This window comes from Monodon monoceros, unplaced genomic scaffold (assembly GCF_005190385.1).
Source record: "Monodon monoceros isolate NGI ecotype Baffin Bay Population unplaced genomic scaffold, NGI_Narwhal_1 Super_Scaffold_1, whole genome shotgun sequence".
In the NCBI taxonomy this organism is placed as follows: domain Eukaryota; kingdom Metazoa; phylum Chordata; class Mammalia; order Artiodactyla; family Monodontidae; genus Monodon; species Monodon monoceros.
Window position 1 is genome coordinate 153,607 of NW_021703765.1, and position 19,867 is coordinate 173,473.

General features: G+C 41.8%; 1 protein-coding gene across 9 annotated transcripts in view; it reads right to left on the reverse strand.

Annotated features, from left to right (window-relative positions):
* Positions 1 to 19,867, reverse strand: part of ADNP2 (ADNP homeobox 2) — a 47,358-nt gene that overhangs the window by 21,597 nt on the left and 5,894 nt on the right. For 2 of the 9 annotated variants that reach the window (XR_003793247.1, XR_003793245.1), the window contains 4 exons: positions 14,970 to 15,059; positions 7,512 to 11,311; positions 3,529 to 3,622; positions 1,339 to 1,545 (listed from right to left, as the gene is read on the reverse strand). Coding sequence is in view for 2 of the 9 variants with exons in the window: in XM_029221296.1 (XP_029077129.1) it covers positions 8,036 to 11,311; positions 14,970 to 15,059 (3,366 nt within the window). In the remaining 7 variants the exon portion in view is untranslated. The other 7 variants (XR_003793248.1, XR_003793250.1, XR_003793249.1 and 4 more) reach the window with 7 other exon arrangements.

Consider the following 19,867-nt stretch of genomic DNA (forward strand, 5'->3'; position numbering starts at 1 on the left):
CTGACCATGCGGGGTGCGTGGAGAAATGTAATGAAAGACAATCTCTTAGACTTTTATGCTAGTCTACATAGTTTGAGTTACAACCAAATGATCTAGATTGAGGTGGACTTTATATCAGAAGGCAAAAGACTCATATACTGTGTTCTGAACTCTTTGAATCTGTCTAGTCTTTTTTTTAATTGAAGTATAGTTGATTTACAACACTGTGTTAGTTTTAGGCATACAGCACAGTGACTAGGCTTTTTTGCAGATTATATTCCATTATAGGTTATTACAAGATATTGGGTGTCTAGTGTTTTTCTTGTAGACACTTTGGCAACCCTGTAGGGCAGGAATGCATTGATGCCAACTAATAATCTATTCTTACACAAGTCATTGCAAGGAAGCAGTTAATTACTAATTAACTGTCCAGGAATTGGCAAAGACCCAGTCTCTATTTCTAGTGCATTGAAAATAAAACATGTGATTATACTGAGGCCATTTCTTATGAAACACAGAAGGAATCACCTCTCCCCACCTGCCATTTTGTGAATGGAAAAACAGGCAAAGTACAGCCAGAACCGGCGTAGCTTCTCAGATGGCAGAGTAAGGTTAAGTAGTTCACACCCTGAACTTCTTAAGTGTTGAGAAATTAGATTGAGGATATCATTTAATTACACTGCAACCCTCAGACATTATGGGTATTTTGATCCTGGAAATAAGATATGTTTCATTTGGACAACAGTGTACAATTCTGGGAATTCCCCGGCGGTACAGTGGCTTTCACTGCGGAGGGCGCAGGTTCAATCCCTGGTCGGGGAACTAAGATCCCACAAGCCGCGCGGCACAGCCAAAAAAAAAAAAGTGTTTAGTTCTAAACATATATTTAAAGATTCATTTCTAAGTTGGACACAGATAAGAACCTGTAATCACAGTAATGTCAATCTACTTTGATTACTGAATAGATCTCACAATGAATTTACCAAGATTTTCCATTTTCGTTTTTAAAATTCTGAGTTGATTCCATGTTGTAACAATACATATCCCAGCTTCACCTTTAGTCATCAAATCATCTAACACAGAATGTTATGTAGAGGCCAAAAAATTGGCAATGCCAATAGCTAGGATATGGTTAGAAAATTCTACGTACTGGGTGTTGATATATGTGTATCCTGCTTACTTCTAAATTAGTGGCTTATTGGACCAAGATGGTCACTACCACCACCTGTGAAGACAAACAAGGTCAGCAGTGAAATATAAGGCAACAAGGAAACAGGGCACCAAGAACTACTGTGATAACAATGTGAGTTCTGGTGCGAGGCTATTGATCTTCTGATAAGTTATGAGAAGGGCACTCACCTTAGAGAAGAACGTAGTGAAAAGGCCTCTGCTAACATGCCTGGAGTCATGTGACTGGAGTGGGGAGGAGCCACTGGCCCGGCTAAACTTAGGCTTCCCCAGTGAGCTTCAGAAATTCCTGCATCAGCTGCCCTCCTTCTTTTGTGTAAGTTGTCTTATTGACGTACGTAGCCACTCCAGTTAGTTATTTGAAAGCACATATAAAATCTAGACAAAATTAAATTTTAAAAATAACCAAAAATTACCTTCCCTGCAAAATGCATAATTTCTTTAAAATGATCTCATGACTTTCCCAGTGTTAAGAATTCTTAAGTCATCTTCCACAAGACAACAGCAAACTGAGGATAAATCTCCTGTCCTTTTCAGGACCAAAGGTGCTTTCCTTGTAATGAGAAGACCTTAAATCTAAGTCTGCATGGAAACTCCTTCTAGAATCTGTGAGATGTAGTCTAAGTTTGATATCATATTAACTTGTGTGTGTGTTTGTGTGTGTGTATGTGTGTCAGTATCACTATTTCATAGTCAATGTAGGATTTTCCAGGTCTTCAGTCTAACAATTCTGAAAGCTGCTCCACAGAGGATTGGGGAGGCAGAATGAGTCAACTTATCTATAAACTCTAGCAAAACTGTTGTTTTTACGGATTTTACAACTCAACTAACGCTCAAGATAGATCTATATAGAAACATTGTTTTAAGAAAAACTACCGAACCATTATTCGTTGCTATTATTCAATTTTCTCCAGATTATGTTCGGGCAAATGGTAAATTAATATATTAAACTTTCCATATCGTGGACTGTAAACTGTAAGCAACTAATTTCTGAAAAAATATATTCATTTATGACAACTAATTCTGAATTTGCATTTGATAGTATGACCACGTGATCTGTCTTAGTTTGTTCATAGCAAACATACCTATATAGCTGAAGTTTGATTTATAATTTAAATATTGATAAAATTCTAAATTTTAATTGTTAAAGTTTTCCTTCTGAAAAGGAATTTATGTAATTTTTTGTTTGTTTAAAAGTAAACGAACACTGCTCATGATTTTATGAGTCAGATAAAGAAAAGTGGTTTGGGAAGCACCTCCTTTAACGGGCTGTGAAAAACAAGTGTTAGCTACTGTTTAGCAGCGTTATATACATTTTCCCTCTCAAAACGTGAGCTAGGGGACTTCCCTGGCAGTCCAGTAGTTAAGACTGCCTTCCAATGCAAGGGTTTGAGCCCTGGTCAGGGAGCTAAGATGCCACATGCCTCCTGACCAAAAAAGCAAAACATAATACAGAAGCAATGTTGTAACAAATTCAATAAGGACTTAAAAAAAAAAAAAAGTGAGCTAGGTCATCTGAGTGAATGGCGTTAGTGTTTGTTTTCCACCTGCCAATATGGTGGCCTTAAGAGATCCCTGTCAGATACAACAGATTTTGATTTGGATTTTAATCTACTTTACAAGGTAACCCTCCTAGATATCTGATTTTTAACTTTAAAATTTTAAAAACTAAGTAGTAATTAGGACAGGTTATCAAAAACTAGAAAAATTCTAAAGCTGAGATTTAATAACTGCATAACAGAAAAAAACAGATTCCAGAAGTATAAATCAGCAGGTGTGCTACAAGGTGAAGCTTTATGTTAAGGAATGCATGTTTAGATATTTACTCTCAGCACCTATGAAAAAGGAATTGGTTTGAGAACATTAAAATTATAACTATCAGTAAGAGAATGAAATTAAGTTTTTAAGACTAAAGAAAAGTGGGACTTCCCTAGTGGTCCAGTGGCTAAGACTCTGCGCTCCCAATGCAGGGGGGCCGAGTTCAATCCCTGGTCAGGGAACTAGATCCCACATGCTGCAACTGCGTTCGCATGCCGCAACTGAAGATCCCGAATGCCTCTACAAAGATCCCGCATGCCACAACTAAGATCTGGCCCAGCCAAATAGATAAATAAATAAATAAATATTAAAAACTAAAGAAAAGTTTTCTGGCAGTACCTCATAGTTGGATTTTTTATTCCTTAGTTGATAGTTCAGCAGGGACTCTATTTAGTAACATGGGGAGACATTATAAGATATCTAAATAGCAAATCTGTGTGTACTTCTTTTATTGTTGTTCTAACCAGGACTTCCCTCCTCTCACTTTTCATTCACAACACATCATGTCATTGAGTTCATTACGCAAAGCATTTAGAACAATACCTGGCACACAGAGGGCACTGTTACTGTTGGTGCTGTAACCATCTAGGATCAGGATGCCCTGTATATCTCGACACCTAAAGGGCTACGTGTGCGTCTAGAGAGAGCAGACAGAGATTTATTACAGACAGTACTGCATCAGTTAAGGGACATGTCACCGTGGGGGGTGAACTGACCTCTGAGTAGGGTGACCAACTTATCCCCACCTGCCTGGATGCTCCCAGTTTGGGTACTGAAAGTTCAGAGAAATCCCTCAGTCCTGAGTAAACTGGTACAGCTGGTCACTCTACCTTGGATCCCATTTCTTCATCTTTAAAATGCAGGTAAAATAAACCCTACATCATAAGAGTATTATGAGGCTTAAATGGGGAAATACGTGAACAGAGGAATGTATCATACCAGCTAAGAGCATGGCGCTCGGCCCTCAGGTATCGCCCTAGCTCTTTTCACCTAACTAGCTCCCTGCCTTGGCCAACTTACTTAAGCTCTCCATGCCTCGGTTTCCTTTTAGGCAAAACGAGATACTACCATTTACCTTGTAGGATGGTTGAGAGTTAAAATGCATGTAAGCTGTGCACAGATGAGTAAGCACTAAATAGATCTTTATCATTGTCGTTAAAATACTCAGCCCATTTCCTAGCAATAGTAAACTGTGGATAAATGTTTATTGTCTACTAGGAAGGTCTGTTTAAAAACAATGTAAAAACTAGGTTAGTGTTTTGGGGCTGTTTTTTCTTTTCTTAATTGGTCGGGGTTGTTGCTTTCTTTAGTGAACTCTTAGAAAGTTGCACATAATCATCATATGTGAAGAGCTGTTGGAAAAGGGTAACAGGAGGTGGGCGACTGCCCTCCCTGGCCACACACCCCTGGGAACTCGGGGGCAGAAGAGCAACCGTCTACTGCAGGCCTGGCCCAGCTGCTGCCCAACTACAGCACAGCGTAGGACTTCCAGAGGTCTTATTTCAATACTGAATGAAGAACCAGAACCACATGGCTTTTGCAAGGGAGACTGAACCGGCCTGAGCTTGAGGGAGAGGATGATGTGTCCACAACACCAGGGAGGCCAACTGACAAGTCTCATATGAGCAACAGCCCTTTCCTGAGAACCACCCGGACCAGGAATTCCTGGGAGAGCTCCTTGGCCCGGGAATGCCAGTCCAGTGCGGTGGTGCAGAAGCCTAGTTTCTGTGGTTACCTGGTGGTACGTGGATGAGGGTCTTCTGGCCCCTGTGGGCTTTTCAGGACCGGCCTGGCCTCTTCACTGATTGGCTATGTTTTGTTTGACCTCATTGATGAGGGTGAAGGGGGAAGAGTGGGCGGACACCACCTATACCATGTAGTCTTCAAGCTACTGTGGTACCAACACTGCCCTTGTACCCAGCACTGTCCTCGACACGGCCACCTCTGCTGTCTGCCTGCCCTCATGCCAGCCCTGTGGCCCACATCACAGAAACTGAAGGCAGGTACTCCTGCAGCTGTGTTGGACTCCGAGGCCTACTGTCCTCGAGAGCTGTAGGGTCCACATTTGGCCCTTCCTACTTCATTCGCCTGCAGCTTTCTAGAGAAAACATTCATGGGCCTTAGGACAAGGTGAAATCAAAGCCAACTTGCTCCTCAGCTGAGTTGCTAAGGCAAAATCCGACAGACTGAGATTTGCTAGCAGTTTCATTCTGGAAGCAGCATGCTGAGGGATGCGTGGGAGAGCAGTGATCAAAAGAAGAATTAACCAAAGGCGTGGGTGGTGAAGGTGCTTATCCTGTTATTTGGTGGATAAAAAGCTTTCTGGAGCACTCCTGAATTACTCTCATTTATTAGTCACTGTTAACAAATGAAGTGATGTGATTCCTAGTTATTAAAAAATAACACATCCAAAACAAGGATGTGTTAACAGAATTCAGAAGCTAAAATAGTATCCTACATTCTAATTTGTCTTTCACTGAGTAGACTTCAAATATGTAATCTGGTGGGGGAGAGGGTAGGAGAAGGGAGGCTTTACTACGTGCAGCAAGGAGAACACAGAGGATCTTTCCCAAGCAGTGTCTCCAAATATGAAATATTTTTAGAGTTCATGCTACATAGATTACAAAATTTTTTAAAGTATACAATTATTCGTAACCGTGGTAATAAAAAGGATTGTCTCCTTTCCTTCTCAATTTCTAATCTTTTAATGGAGTAGTTTAAAAAACCTCCACCACTATTAATCTATAGTTTAGTTTTTCATTTTCAAATTATACATTTAGGGACTTCCCTGGCAGTCCAGTGGTTAGGACTCCACGCTTCCACTGCAGGGGGCACGGGTTCGATCCCTGGTCAGGGAACTAAGATCCCACATGCTGCACGGCAGAGGCAAAAACAGTAATAAATTTACTCATTTTTTACATTTGCAAGAACTCCCATGTACTTTTTGAAGCTCAGCTTATATCAAATTTTGATCCATAAGCCTAAAACATTATTTAATAACCAGTAACTAGTGTAGTATAAAAAGACTCCACATTGAAAGCTGAAATACAAGTAGAAATCGGAATTCCTTCATCACAGTGGTTCTCCTCAAGGGCTGTTGCTGCCTCACAGGGACACCTGGCAGGGACACATCTGCCAGCCCGGGGGGGGGGGGGGGGGGTGGAGGTGCTACTGACTTGGAGGGTAGAGACCAGGGATGCTGCCCCGATCCTGCAGTGGACAGGACAGTCACCCGAGCAAAGAATGATCAGGCCCCAATGCCAACAGAACCCCTAACGTGCAAAACTGAAGAAGGGAGGGTCAAACCATGCAGACAGCAAGCTGCGCCGTTCAGCACAGAGCACAACCTGGAGAAAGGCCAACTCCCAGCCACTGCCAGACACGGCAAGGATCTCTAGCCACATCTATTTTGTGACCCTGTAATTAGTTAGCCCTTTTGGGTTGTGCTTATTTTCACAATGACAAGTAATGTTTTTTAGAAAACAAATATGGTATCTACTTCTACGTTTAGATTGTTCCTGAGTCACCGTGATGTTTTAACAGTTAAAAGAATTAAACAGTTCTACTTGCAGTGGTGTAACAAGTTTTAATTCAAAATAGACACTCTGAAAACAACAGATAAAAAAAAAATTAACTTGAACAAGCTCCTTGAATTTACAACAGAGCACACCAACGATCACACACCAGTTTCACGACTGCCTCAAAAATGCACATTACAGCAACGACATGCAGCTGTATTTTAAAATCCAGACGGTAACATTATCTCATTTCCCAGAGACTGTCTTATCTTCTGAGTATGTTGCACAGGTGCCTCTGCTGTGTATCATCAGCACTACGACTTAAGGTCTAAACTGGATGGTCTCCATTACTGCTTCTGGTGCTTTAAGTTATTTTATATTGTGTGAAAAAACCGAGGCTTAGCTGTTCAAAGGAGAGTAATACACTTGAGCTCCTTAGCAATACCCCATCCCATTAACCTGGACAACTAGGCTATGGGAAAGCCCACTTCCCCAAAGTGAATACATTTACCTCTAGGAAACTGTCAGAGATTTAATACACCAACCAGGAGACTAGCTCCGGTCTACTCATTTCACCTTGTCCCCTGAAAACCTGTGTTTATATTTCAGTTAGTAGCCACACCCAGGGGTCAACATTTTATTCCTGAGTAACACGGTCCTTCCCTTTCACTGGTTTATGAACAGTTAGGTTAGGAGGAGAGCTTGTGTGTGTGTTTTCAGTGTTTGTTCTAAAGGCACTAAAGATTTATTGTCATATCTTTGAATGGAGAAAAGACTTATCAGCGTATCAAAAAGAGGGGAAAAGTCTACACTGAGAAGTATTTTTGTACCTACAGAATTACTTTATTTGTAAAATAACTCTTGACTTATGAGCTTTAATACCAGACTTCAGGTTCAGTATATTTTTAACAAATGAAAACATTTGGTTTTCTGAGTTACAATCAAAAACAGCTGTTAGGACAAACCTGAAAAAACGTAAATCAAAAGTATAATCTAATAAGCAAATACCTTACAAGAAGAAATCAGCATAAGTTAATGCAGTGCATCCTTAAGGAACCAGACATGTCACAGGGGCTTCTACTCACTTCTCTAAACATTTACTGTATCATCTGCTGCTACTTGTGAAGCTGAGGGAGAGCAGTTTTAATTCGCAGTTAATCAAGTATTCTGAAACAAGCTGAAATTTCCTTAAATGAAAAACAAACATATATAGATTTCAGTTTTTATCATACGATACTGACACTACTGGGAAAACAAGGCATGCATGAAATATCAAAGATTTAATTTACATGACAGAGGAAAAATGAAAAACAACTGTTACAAAATCAAGCTGCAGGAAACAATAAATTTGAAAGAACTATTCAGTTCTTTATATAGAAGTCTTTCTGAGCACCTGAAATAAATCTAAAGAGCAGCATAAAGACCACTGAAATTGATTAGTTCAACATACAGTGAAGAAAATAACATTTTTAAAAATCTCAATTGAAAAAGACTACTAAGTATCTAGTACTTTAGATTTCCTAATTTTTTTTTTACAAGTTTTGTGGTTCATAGTCAAAGTTCAATCTGTGTTTAACATTTTTAAGTTCAGACATATCAAAGCCTAAAAGTACAGAAGGCTTGTGATTTTTTATTGCTTTCATGCAAATATACCTTCTTTTTCCAAAAAATGAAGCCACGTCAATTTTCCACACCCATAAGAGTGAGGATAACAGTTCTATTTCCTTTTTACTGGGATATGGTCTCTTGTGGAAATAATCTCTAAGAAACTGCTTTTTTTCTTCGTAAGAACGGTCTTCGTATCTTTTAGGATTTAACGCTAAAACCTGGAGAGCGTCGTCGTGAACAAGGGGCGCCTCCATCCTGCTTTCGCTCCTCTGTCTTTTAGAAGGCACGGTGCTCGTCGCCTTCTCCGGGGACGGCTCTGTGTCAGCGCTCGTGGTGACAGGCCGCTCCTCGCCCTCCCTCTGCTCCTCAGCCCCAAACTGGCCGTCAGGCATCTTTCTCTTTATGGAAAAACTGGAGTCGTGTATCACCTCACCATTGACTAAAAGCAGTTCACTGTTCTCAATAAAATTAGGCTGGACCTGCAGGCCTGAGCTGCTGTCCTTTGGAGCACTCCGACAGCGCAGCAGATGTATGGCAATGGCTGCCAGAGTCATGTTGCCCGTGTAAACCCCACAGCAGTGGATGCACTTGAAAGCCGGGGATTTCAAAATCGTGTGCACCGTTGGCATGATGTGGTGCCGCTCCTTCAGATGCAGCTCGTACGCCTCAGCCGTCACGAAGGTGCCGAAGCAAAAAGGGCAGGTCAGCGCCTGGTTGCCAGGCCTCCCAGGCGCACCCTCGGTCTGCGGCCTCACTTTGATGTACACGGGCACCAGTGACTTGGAGTGTATCCCAGCCAGCACGGCCAAGTAGACCTCCCGCTCACCCAGCTCCTCCCTGGGCAAGATGGTGATGAAGTCGAGGTGGGGAAACAGCAGGCTGCCATTGGCATCGACATCCAGCTGAAATCCTTTGTCGCTATAGTCCACGGGCAGTCTCCTCTTCCCTAGGTGCATAGCCCTACTATGCTCTGAGAGGCCTTTAATATCATGGAAAGTGCACGGGCAGAACAAGCACCCCAGGCCGTGCACCAGCAAGTGGCGGATAAGCTCCTCCTCTGAGACTAAGCACTTACAGGACAAACACCTAACTGTTTTCTCTCTCATCCACTTTAGAAACGGTGCACATGCCGCTAGCTTTTCCGGCTCCAGTGTTTCAGCAGATTTGGATTCGCTGTGCTTATGTGCCACTTCCATGTGGACCTGGTAGACATTGGAAGGGAAGAGCTCGTTGCAAACTGGACAGGTTTTCCACTGCTTTGCCTGTTTGAGTACCTGATTTGCCTCTGCCACAGACGAAGAAGGCTGAACGAACATATTCTGAGTGGCATTTACCACCATTGGTGGGGAGGGCAGGCTGGCCATGGAGCTGGCCATCTGTGCAGCCGTGCCCGACTGCAGGAGCTGGATGGGCATCTGGGGGGGGGCAACAGTGGCGACACTTCCAGGGGGCACAGGCAAAGTGACAGATACTGGGGCAAGCGTGTATGTGGGAATCCCATTCACTTGTTTCCCTGTGGGTATCAGCTGTCTGAGAATAGAGCCTGATGTTAGGAAAGCGGTGTTTGGCGAAGCCCCGGGTCTGACGGGCTGATGAGCAGGCAGGATGCTGGTACTCACAGACGGATTAAGCTGCAGGACCCCCGGCCTCACTGGCTGGCCCACAGGAAGGACCCCTGACACGACAGGCTGACTGAGCTGAAGAACACCAGAGTTAATACCCTGGTTCACAGGGAGAACACCTGACGAGACCGTCTGGTTGGGAGGAAGAAGCCCAGGTGGGACTACCTGGCCTGCAGGGAGAACCCTCAGTGGGACCGTCTGGCCAGGAGGGAGGACCCGCGGCGGGACTGTCAGCCCAGTGGGGAGCACCCCCGATGGCGCTGTCTGGCCAATGGGGAGAACCCCTGACTGAACCACCTGGCCAGCAGGGAGAACCCCAGAAGTTGCTGTCTGTCCTGAAGGGATAACCCCAGCAGGGGTCATCTGTCCCGCAGGAAGGACCCCTGACGGGACTGTCCGACTCACAGAAATCACCCCTGGCGAGACCGCCTGAAGAACTCCAGGGGTGACAGAGGGATTGACAGGAAGGACACCGGACGCAACAGGTCTATTTACCGAAAGAACTCCAGGCCCAACTGGTCTGCTTATGGGCCCAACAGGCTGGCTGAGGGGCAAAACCCCCGGGCGGATGGTCTGCTTTATGGGGAGGACGCCGGTTCCGACCGACTTATTTACAGGTCCCACTGGCTGACTCAAGGGCAACGCAGGAGGGTTTGCTGCCTGATTAAGTGGAACTCCATGAGAGAGAAAGACAGGCTGAGGTGTTGAGGGCGGCAGAGTGAGGTTGCTCTGGCCCACTGGCAGAGGACTGGAGACCAGAGTCACATGAGACTGGGCAACGGCAGGCGGGGAGTGGGTGAGGCTTCCAGAAGCGCCCGAGGCCACAGTCACCGGGGGGGCCGCACCCTGAACTGGCTGTACCACAGTTTGGCTCTGACTGTTCTGTGGCAAGGCCAGGTGGAAGCAAGGAGATGTGGCTGGGATGCCCGGAGCACTGCTGTTGGGTGGTACAGCCACACGTGCAGCTGGTTTTGGAGCAATATGCATTTGCTTCAAAAGTCCAGTCTTCTTAATATGTTCTGAGATCACAGACCTAAGCTTATTCTCCAAATCCCTGTGTATATCTGACGTCAAGATGTGGTACATTAAAGCATCCTGGCTGCTGGCGTTGGCGCTGCACTTTTTACAGTAATACCTGTCGGATGGGGGCATCTTCTCTGTAGAACGGGGGTCGTCAGCTCTTGGTTGCTCACCCATCTCCTCAGTTCTCAGGCCAAAGTAGGAATTAATTAAGTAGTGAAAATGGGCTACCAGCACATGCTTCTTCATGCTGTAGTACAGAGTGTTTGAAAAGTTACACTTTAAACATGTAAAACTTATCACATCACTCCTAGATGATTTAGTTTCACCTAAAATATTCACAGTGTAGTTCTGGACTTTCCGAGCAGGTGCATGAAACATTCTGAAGTGCCTTCCCACAACTCTGGGTTGAGAGGAAAACACACAGTTTGGACAAGGGATCACCAGCTCTTGGTCAATTTCATCTTCATGGTAACGATGTAAATGATTTTTGAATGAAGTAAGCACTTTTGTGGAGTATTTACAGAGGCTACAACAGTATGGTTTTGTTCGATATCTCTGTTAAAAGAAAAGAAAGTCAAGCATAGTTTAATAAACTATCACATGCTACACCTACAGTTGACAAGTACATGATTCTTTTTCTTCTAACTGGCTAGATCTAGTGCTGTGCTGTAAGGGAAGAGTACCCACAGATAACGTGTAAGTAACACAAGAGACCCTAATTCAAATTTTCACATGTCACAAAACAGTATTCTTTTCAATTTCTTTCCTTCTCAAACATTTAAAAATGTAACAACTATTCTCAGCATGTAGGCCATACAAACACAGTTTGGCCCCAAAATCACAGCTAGCTGAACCCTGTTTCCAAGCCAGCCATTAAACCACAAATCTCATTACTTAGTCCTATAGTTTGAATTGATGCAGTCCTAACTGAATTAATTAAAATAAACTCAATTTTCTGCACGAAAAAGTTATTGTCTCCCCTTCTCATCCCACTTCTCTTAGTTCCAATGTTGTTTTTACTCCAAATTCTAAAACTTCTGGAATTTACCTAATATAACCAAACTTGCAAATTGTTAACTCCATCATCACTGTCTTCCATTTCCCAGATTCCTGGAGAAGGCAGGAGGCACATAGACAGCGCATGGCAGAAGCAAGTAGCCAATAAACCGTGCGACAAGCACTGAAGAAAGAGGGACTGTGCCTAACTCACTGTGAATAATCCTGAGGTAAGTTCAGGCCACAGACTGTAACTCTGACAGTACGGTATTTCTCTGTAAGGCAAATACGGGAAATTCAACAAGCTTGGGGCACAAGAACAGACATTTGTACAGCAGCTGGCCAACTGAGGAGCACAGTCTGTTCTAGCATCCAGGAAATCTTGCTGGTCTGACAACCTGGAGCAGTATGACAGCCTCCGGACCCCAGAGCTGGTGCCCAGGAAACACGGGCCCTAGTTTCACAAAGGAGGAAGGTTAAGGTGCGGACAGGTTAAACGCTGGGGCAGAGGCCTTCCCGTTCTGCAACCCTTTTTCCAGCTACTGCAGTGGCCACAGGCCACCCCGCTCCTTCCCAGATCTGTGCTCTCGTGACCGCTCTCTCTCATACACACATACACATACTCCCCTCCTGTGCGTTTTGTCACCTTCTCTCCTAGTCATGCAGTTTTCCTCTTGGGTCACTGGTCAGAGAAATCACCCAAACTCATTCAACAACATGTTACTACTGCCTTCCCAGCAATTAGAAATCCCAGGTTCTGGCACTTCAAGGAGGATCTATAATAAACCTAGGGCAACAGCCAACCACAGATCACAAAGTAAAAAAAAACATTTTTCACTAATTCTGACACACTCTTCCCCCCATATTTTAATATCTCTGAAATCTGAAAACACCTTACAACTGACAGTTCAATGCTGCAACACAGCTTAAGTGTGAAGTATTACTTTAGTTTCATTAGTGGTTCATTTTAAAATGGTGCATCTTATACTCCACAAAATGCTGTACTGAAAAACCAGATACTTAATGAAAATTACACCCAATTAAAAAGTCAATAGCACTTACTAACAACTTGTTACTATCTGTTAGTATTGAACAGATCTTTGGGTTAGGAAAAGATTTCTTAAATATGACACCATAAGTATGATCCATAATAGAAAACAATGATAAACAAGACTTCATCAAAGTAAGAAATCTGCTCTTTGAAAGACACTGTTTAAAAGATAAAAAGACAAACCACAGGCTAGGAGACAATATTTGCAAACCACATATCTAATAAAGGACTTGTGTCCAGAATCATTTTTGTGGACATGTTCAAGTCTCAGTAAGAAAACATATAACCCAATTTTTAGAAAACTGGCAAAACATTTTAAGCATCAAATACTTTAAAGTAAAGAGGGTATCCAGATGCCAGACACACGAAAAGATGCTCAACATCATTAGTCACTAGGGAAATGCAAACCAACACCAGAGCAGATACCACTACAAACCTATTAAAATGGAAAATAAACAGTAAGTCCATAAGCACAAAATCCCTGACAAAATGTTCAGAGAAAAACTTGTATGTGAAAGTTCTAGGACAGTGACCAATCAGAAACAATTTGAGCGTGAGACCTTGGTTCACTGTAACAGAGTTAGAAAAAATAACCCAGGAGAGAAGCAGAAAAGAAGTGGAGTCAGGTGTTCTGGGTGCTGGTGGAAATCCTGTCCCCGTGAGAGTCCCTGTCTCTCCATCAGCCTAAGGCCTCGTCCTCAGGTCCCACAACAGCTGGGCTCCATCACCTGATATAACCTGAGCATCTCAGTCCCAAACCCAAAAGTCCAACACATGTCATTTCTGTGCAGCATGAGCCACATAATCCAGCAGGGTCACACTTTTCTGCTATGGTGCCCGAAACTGTCTCTGTTCACATATCCTATTACCCAGAGACAAATTAAAGCAAGAAGCTACCTACAGCACAGAGAGGGGTAAGGTACTAAAACGAGCAGACAACACAGCCTCCACCATGCCAGGCAACAGTGGTTTATTGGTTTTTTTTCTCAATATGGTATCTACTTAACAAATTCAATCTCCACTCTTTCATATTGTTATTTAACTTTTTATGCCAGGCCCTATTCACCCAAACAAAAACATAAACTCCCTGAGGAAAAGAACCCTAACTTTCACCTCTTTGTATCAAGCACTCAAAGTTTTACCTAGTTTGTAACAGGAATTCAAAATATGTTTCTTGATGAAAAGCATATAATTATAAACTATATTGCATGTTACGTTACAGAATCTTTTAAGAATTCGGATGAGAAAAATCAGGGAGGCCCAAGAAAATATTCACAAAGCCAAGGTCTTCAAAACAAGGCATATTTGAATAGCTATGAGCTGTTCTGAGCAGAATAACCAAATCAAAGCAGTTTCAAGGAACCCTGTATCTGTGGGTAGAGAGGGGAGTTCCGGGTTAAGGAGGATAAGAGACACAAAACAGGGCAGAAAGCAGGACTCAGGAGGACAAGGTGACAACGGAAATTTTTTTAAGTAAAATTCTGACAGAGAAATGACTCACTGGCTACCGGAATTTGTTGTTAAAGCCAGAATTCCCAACAAGGTCAACACGGTCTGGCCAAATGGGGTGGGGGAGCGGTGAGGGGAGGCAGTGACGTCATATCTGGGACGTGCTGGTTTGACGCTGATGAAGGTGCTATAGTCCAGTGGCTGGGGGGCAGGAAGGGTTTTCCAGAAGAAAACACTTTAAGGAGGAGAATTCAGCGGTATGTCACATATTTTAGCTCGAATCTGCCTAAGTGTGAGGCTTCAAATTATTATAAACTGTATTCCTCGATTCAAACTCCATATTCTTATTTTAATTTTTGAAACCAGGATATACCTTCATTACATATAAAGTCATGACATTTCTTTTTACTGAGAATAGTTATATAAATCAGAAGCCCTTCTTACATCAGGGACATATAATAATCAAGGACAAATAATAGTTTTACTACATCACTTTACCAACTTGATAGGCGGAAAACTCTCAAAGCATCAATAATCCTATATCACAAAATGTTTAACTTTGTTTTTCTTTCTACTTCCCTGAATATTTACACTACACTTCCTCCTCCTCCCATTCATTCATCTGCAACCCCAAAACATATGATGTTCCTCAGAACTAAATTGACACTTACCCCCAAGTTCTTAGGAAACATGAAAATCAAAAATAAAAATACATACCACTTTCTTTCCAGAAGGTTCCCAGAGAGAAATATCTCCCCATGATGTGTTATAAAAGTACTTCTCTCCTGGATCAAAGCCTTTAAGGTCCTTTTAAAAAGGGAGAAAAAGAGAGATTATTACATAATTTCAGAAGATAAAGAAATATTTAATTAGAACCTGATGGGATTACTTGGCACCTAAGAAATCTACTTGGGAAGAGTGAAATGAAAATGCAGCCCATGGCAAGTTGTGACAGAGTTCCCATCAAGTTGGAGACCTGGGGAAAATGTTGAAATAATCCAAGTTAATATTACAGTTTTTGTACCTCAGCAGCGGCCTTTTAAGTTATACCAAGTACTTACTGAGTTTACACTTGAATAATAAGTGAATATGTCTTCCGAGTTTTTACAGTGTCTTAAATTCAATGCACATTTTTTTCTTCCTTTCCCATCCTTTCTTGATTGTAGTTCATTAAACCATCCTATTACAGAGTTGATTTCCTTCCTGGCCGTACTTGTTAGGGTGCTGGATTTTTTTTCCATGTATTTAGTCTTCCGTAAATTCAAAAATATATATAAATATATATATATATTTTTAAAGTTACAGTTTTATAAGAAATAAACAGATGAGGTTTCCACAAGTAAGTTTTGAAAGACAGAAACTGCATGAGCAGACACTGTCTTCCATCAGCGCGAGCACCATGGAGAAGAGTGTCAGGGTGGGGAGTGACGTAGGGGCTCAAGTGTGTGGCTAACAACACCACAGGGACGGCAAGACGGAAAGGGACGTGACTCTGAGACCCTAAAGCCAGATGCAGCAGGGTTCAGACTGAATTCCGCTTCAAAGAGACAGAGTGTGAAAAATATCTGGGGGCAACTGGAGAAACCTGAATATGGACTGGGTATTAGATAGGATGAACATTTAATGACACAGAAAGATGAAGGTAACTGAAAAAGCATGCAATAAAAAAGAGTGACCGCTATGAGCTCACTGTGGTAAATACTACACACATTTATATGTTTACACACATAAAGAGAAAGCTAAATCTCTGAATGGTAGGTACATGGCATTTAATATTTCTATTTTCTAAAGAAATGATAACCTGTACTTTCTAACTTTCACAGTATATATTACTGGGTTTTTTTTAATAATTAAAGACTATTTTAATATAAAATAAAGAATTAGTTAAGCCAGAGAATGACAATTAATATCACATCTGCCTTGGACTATACCTAGGCTAATACATTGCTACCAGGTCAATTCAGAACTAGAGAAAAGTGCAAATTATTACAAGGATTTAAATTGGATATGGGGCTTCCCTGGTGGCGCAGTGGTTGAGAGTCCGCCTGCCAATGCAGGGGACACGGGTTTGTGACCCAGTCCGGGAAGATCCCACATGCCGTGAAGCGGCTGGGCCCGTGAGCCATGGCCGCTGAGCCTGCGCGTCCGGAGCCTGTGCTCCTCAACGGGAAAGGCCACAACGGTGAGAGGCCCGCGTACCGCAAAAAAAAAAAAAAAAAAAAAAAAAAAATTGGATAGAACACTGCTTTTACTGTGAGGTTTGTAACATATATAGAGGTAAAATATATGACAACAATAGCACAAAGGCTGGAAGGGGAAATGAAAGCATGCTGCTGTATACTATATGTGAAGCAGTATTATATGAGGAAGGTACCCACAAAGTATAGCTAATAAGCCAGAAATGGAGATAATATGTAATCATAAAAATATTCATCCAAACGAAAGCAGAAAAAGAATAAAAAGAACAAAGAACAGATGAGATAGGTAAAAACAAACAGTGAGATGGGAGATTTAAACCCAATCATGTCAACAATCACATTAAATAACAGGGGCTGGTAAACTGTTTCTGTAGAGTCAGATGATAAATATTTAGGGCTTTGACAGCCATGCAGTCTCTGTTTGATACAACTACTCAATCCCACCATTGTGCACAAAAGCAGCCATAGACAATATGTAAACACTAATAAGCATGGCTGTATTCCAAGGAAGTTTATTTACAAAATGGGCAGCAAGCCAGATTTGGCCCATGGGCCATAGTTTGCCTACCTCTGGTCTAAACACTCAAATAAGAGGTAGAGAATGTCAGATTGGGTTAAAAACCACGATCCAATTATATGCTGTCTACGAAAGTCTCACTTCAAATACAAAAACAGCAAATTTATCAATGCCTGCAACGCTCTTTGAAATGCATCAAAAAATAAGATAAAATGATGAGTGTAGATATATATTCATGTTAATTTTGTAGACTTTACGTGGTAGGTACATGGGTTTTCACAGTACAAGCCTTTCAGTATCTCTGTAGGCTTAAATTTTTCATAAGAAAATACTGGAAAAGGAAGAGGGAAGCAGTAATGTTCTATCACAGGCGATGAGAAGGGTTTAAAGGAAAGACTGCTTTCCATTGTCAGATGCAGGAAAAAAAGAGCTAGTAAGAAAAAAACCACAATTATTAGGAAATAAATGGATTAAGAATATTTCAATATATTTTTGTACATAAGATGTAGAGACATAGGTTAACACATTTTAAAAAATCTGTTTATACATATATAGGTCTCAGAAGATTGACATGGGGTGGGTTCAGTGCACTCTTTTTGTTTAAGCTTCCCTAATTTAGATGCAGCAACCCCAAATTTGTAAACATTGGTTGAAATGTTCTCATCTAATCTGTAACTTGATGCAAAGAAGTGCACTAGTTGCCTCAGAAATGGCAGCTCTGAGCAGAACAGCACAGAAAGGAACGTGGTGCAGTGCAGTGAGAAGCAAGAGCTAGAGTAGTCAAGCTTTTGCACCAAAGGCAAGACTGGTAGGAAAAAAAGGCTTACAAGGTAATAACCCACAAGGTGACAAAAAGGCGAAAATGATCATGGATCCAAACTTCTACTAGACAGTCAACATTAATTCCTTCTATCTCAAACTCCCTCAATAAATCTGATAGATACTTCGAAACTCTAACCTAGGGACCTTCTTTTTTTAATCCCCTTTTTCCCTACCGCTTCTTCAAAGGTTTCTGGCCTCCATGTGACAGTATTTGTATCTCTGATAGCTGTTGATTGAGAAAACAGAGGATGACAAAAGCTGATAGGAAGAGTAATACTTTTAAATAAATTTGGATAATATTAATCACCTCAGTATCTATGAACATTTGATATATAACAGTAATTTAATGGGAGAGATTACTTTCAATTCTCAGACAATGCTTCATTTGAATTTGCAGCCACCAGAGAAATTGTAGTACTCCCTAATAACTTCATGATTCCTCAAGGGTCCACATCATACATTAGAAATCTCTCCTCTAAGCAACACACACATCATACACAGAAAGGACATCCAATGTCTCTTCCACTTTCCCACTGATTACATGTGTTTTTTTGTTTTTTTGTTTTTTTTAATCAAGCAACCCAGTACTAGTTTCCTCTACACTTTAATGAGCTTCAAGGGATGGGCCTGCCTAACGAGGCTGACCAAGCAATGAAAAGGATGGTCAGGACCGATCCCTGATGTGGGTCCAGCACACTCAAGACATGCCACATACTCTCCTAGCGCGAGTTCTGAAAAAAAACTTCTTTTAGGGTTTTACATGGGGAAACCTGAGTAAACTAATGAAGGTAATCGAAAACACACTAAGGGCAAGTGCAGAAGAAACTAACACACCATTGTAAAGCAAGTATACCCCAATAAAGATGTTAAAAAAAAAAAAAAAGAACCGAGTTGGAGAGCTCACACTTCCCAATTTCAAAACTTATCACAAAACTAGGGTAATCAAAAGTGTAATACTAACATAAGGATAGACATAAAGATTAATGGACTAGAATTGAGAGTTCAGAAATAAATCCATGCACCTATGGCCAAATCATTTTCTACAAGGCCGCCAAGTCCATTCAATGTGGGAAAAATTAGTCAAATAAATGGCACTGGGACAACTGGATTTCCACATGCAAAAGAATAAAGTTAGACCCCTATATCACACCATATACAAAATTAATTCAAAACGGATCAAAACCTAAACAAAAAGAACTACAACCATAAAACTCTCAGAAAAAAACAAAGGAGAAAATCTTCTTGACTTGAATTTGGCAATGGATTCTTAGATACTACATAGAAAGCATTGCAAACACAAAAATAAATTGGACCGGGCTTCCCTGGTGGCGCGGTGGTTGAGAGTCCGCCTGCCGATGCAGGGGACACGGGTTCGTGCCCCGGTCCGGGAAGATCCCACATGCCACGGAGCGGCTGGGCCCGTGAGCCATGGGCGCTGAGCCTGTGCGTCCGGAGCCTGTGCTCCGCAATGGGAGAGGCCACAACAGTGAGAGGCCCAGGTACCGCAATAAATAAATAAATAAATAAATAAACAAATAAATTGGGCCTCATCAAAATTTAAAACTTTTGTGCATCAAGATATTATCAAGAAAGTAAAAAGAATGGGAGATAATATCTACAAAACATATCTAATAACGGTTTAATATCCAGAATACATAAAAAACTACAACTCAACAACAAAAAGACAAACAATCCAATTTAAAAATGGGCAAAAAACTACAATAGGCACATGAAAAGATGCTCAACATCATTAGTGGCCACAATGGCGAGGGAGGGAGAGAAAGAGGGAGAGACTGAAAGAGAGAACAAATGTTAACAAGGCTGTGGGTAAACTGGACCCCTCATGCATGGCTGGTGGCAACTGAAAAAGGTGCAGCCACTGTGGAAACAGTTAGGTGGTTCCTCAAAAAGCTAAACAATTATTACATGACCCAGCATTTCTCTGAGGTATATACCCTAAAACTGAAACAGGGACTCAAACAGATACCTGTGAGGCAAAGTTCACTGCAGCATTATTCACAACTGCCAAAAGATGGAATCAACCTGTGTGTATCAACAGATGAACTGATAAAATGTGG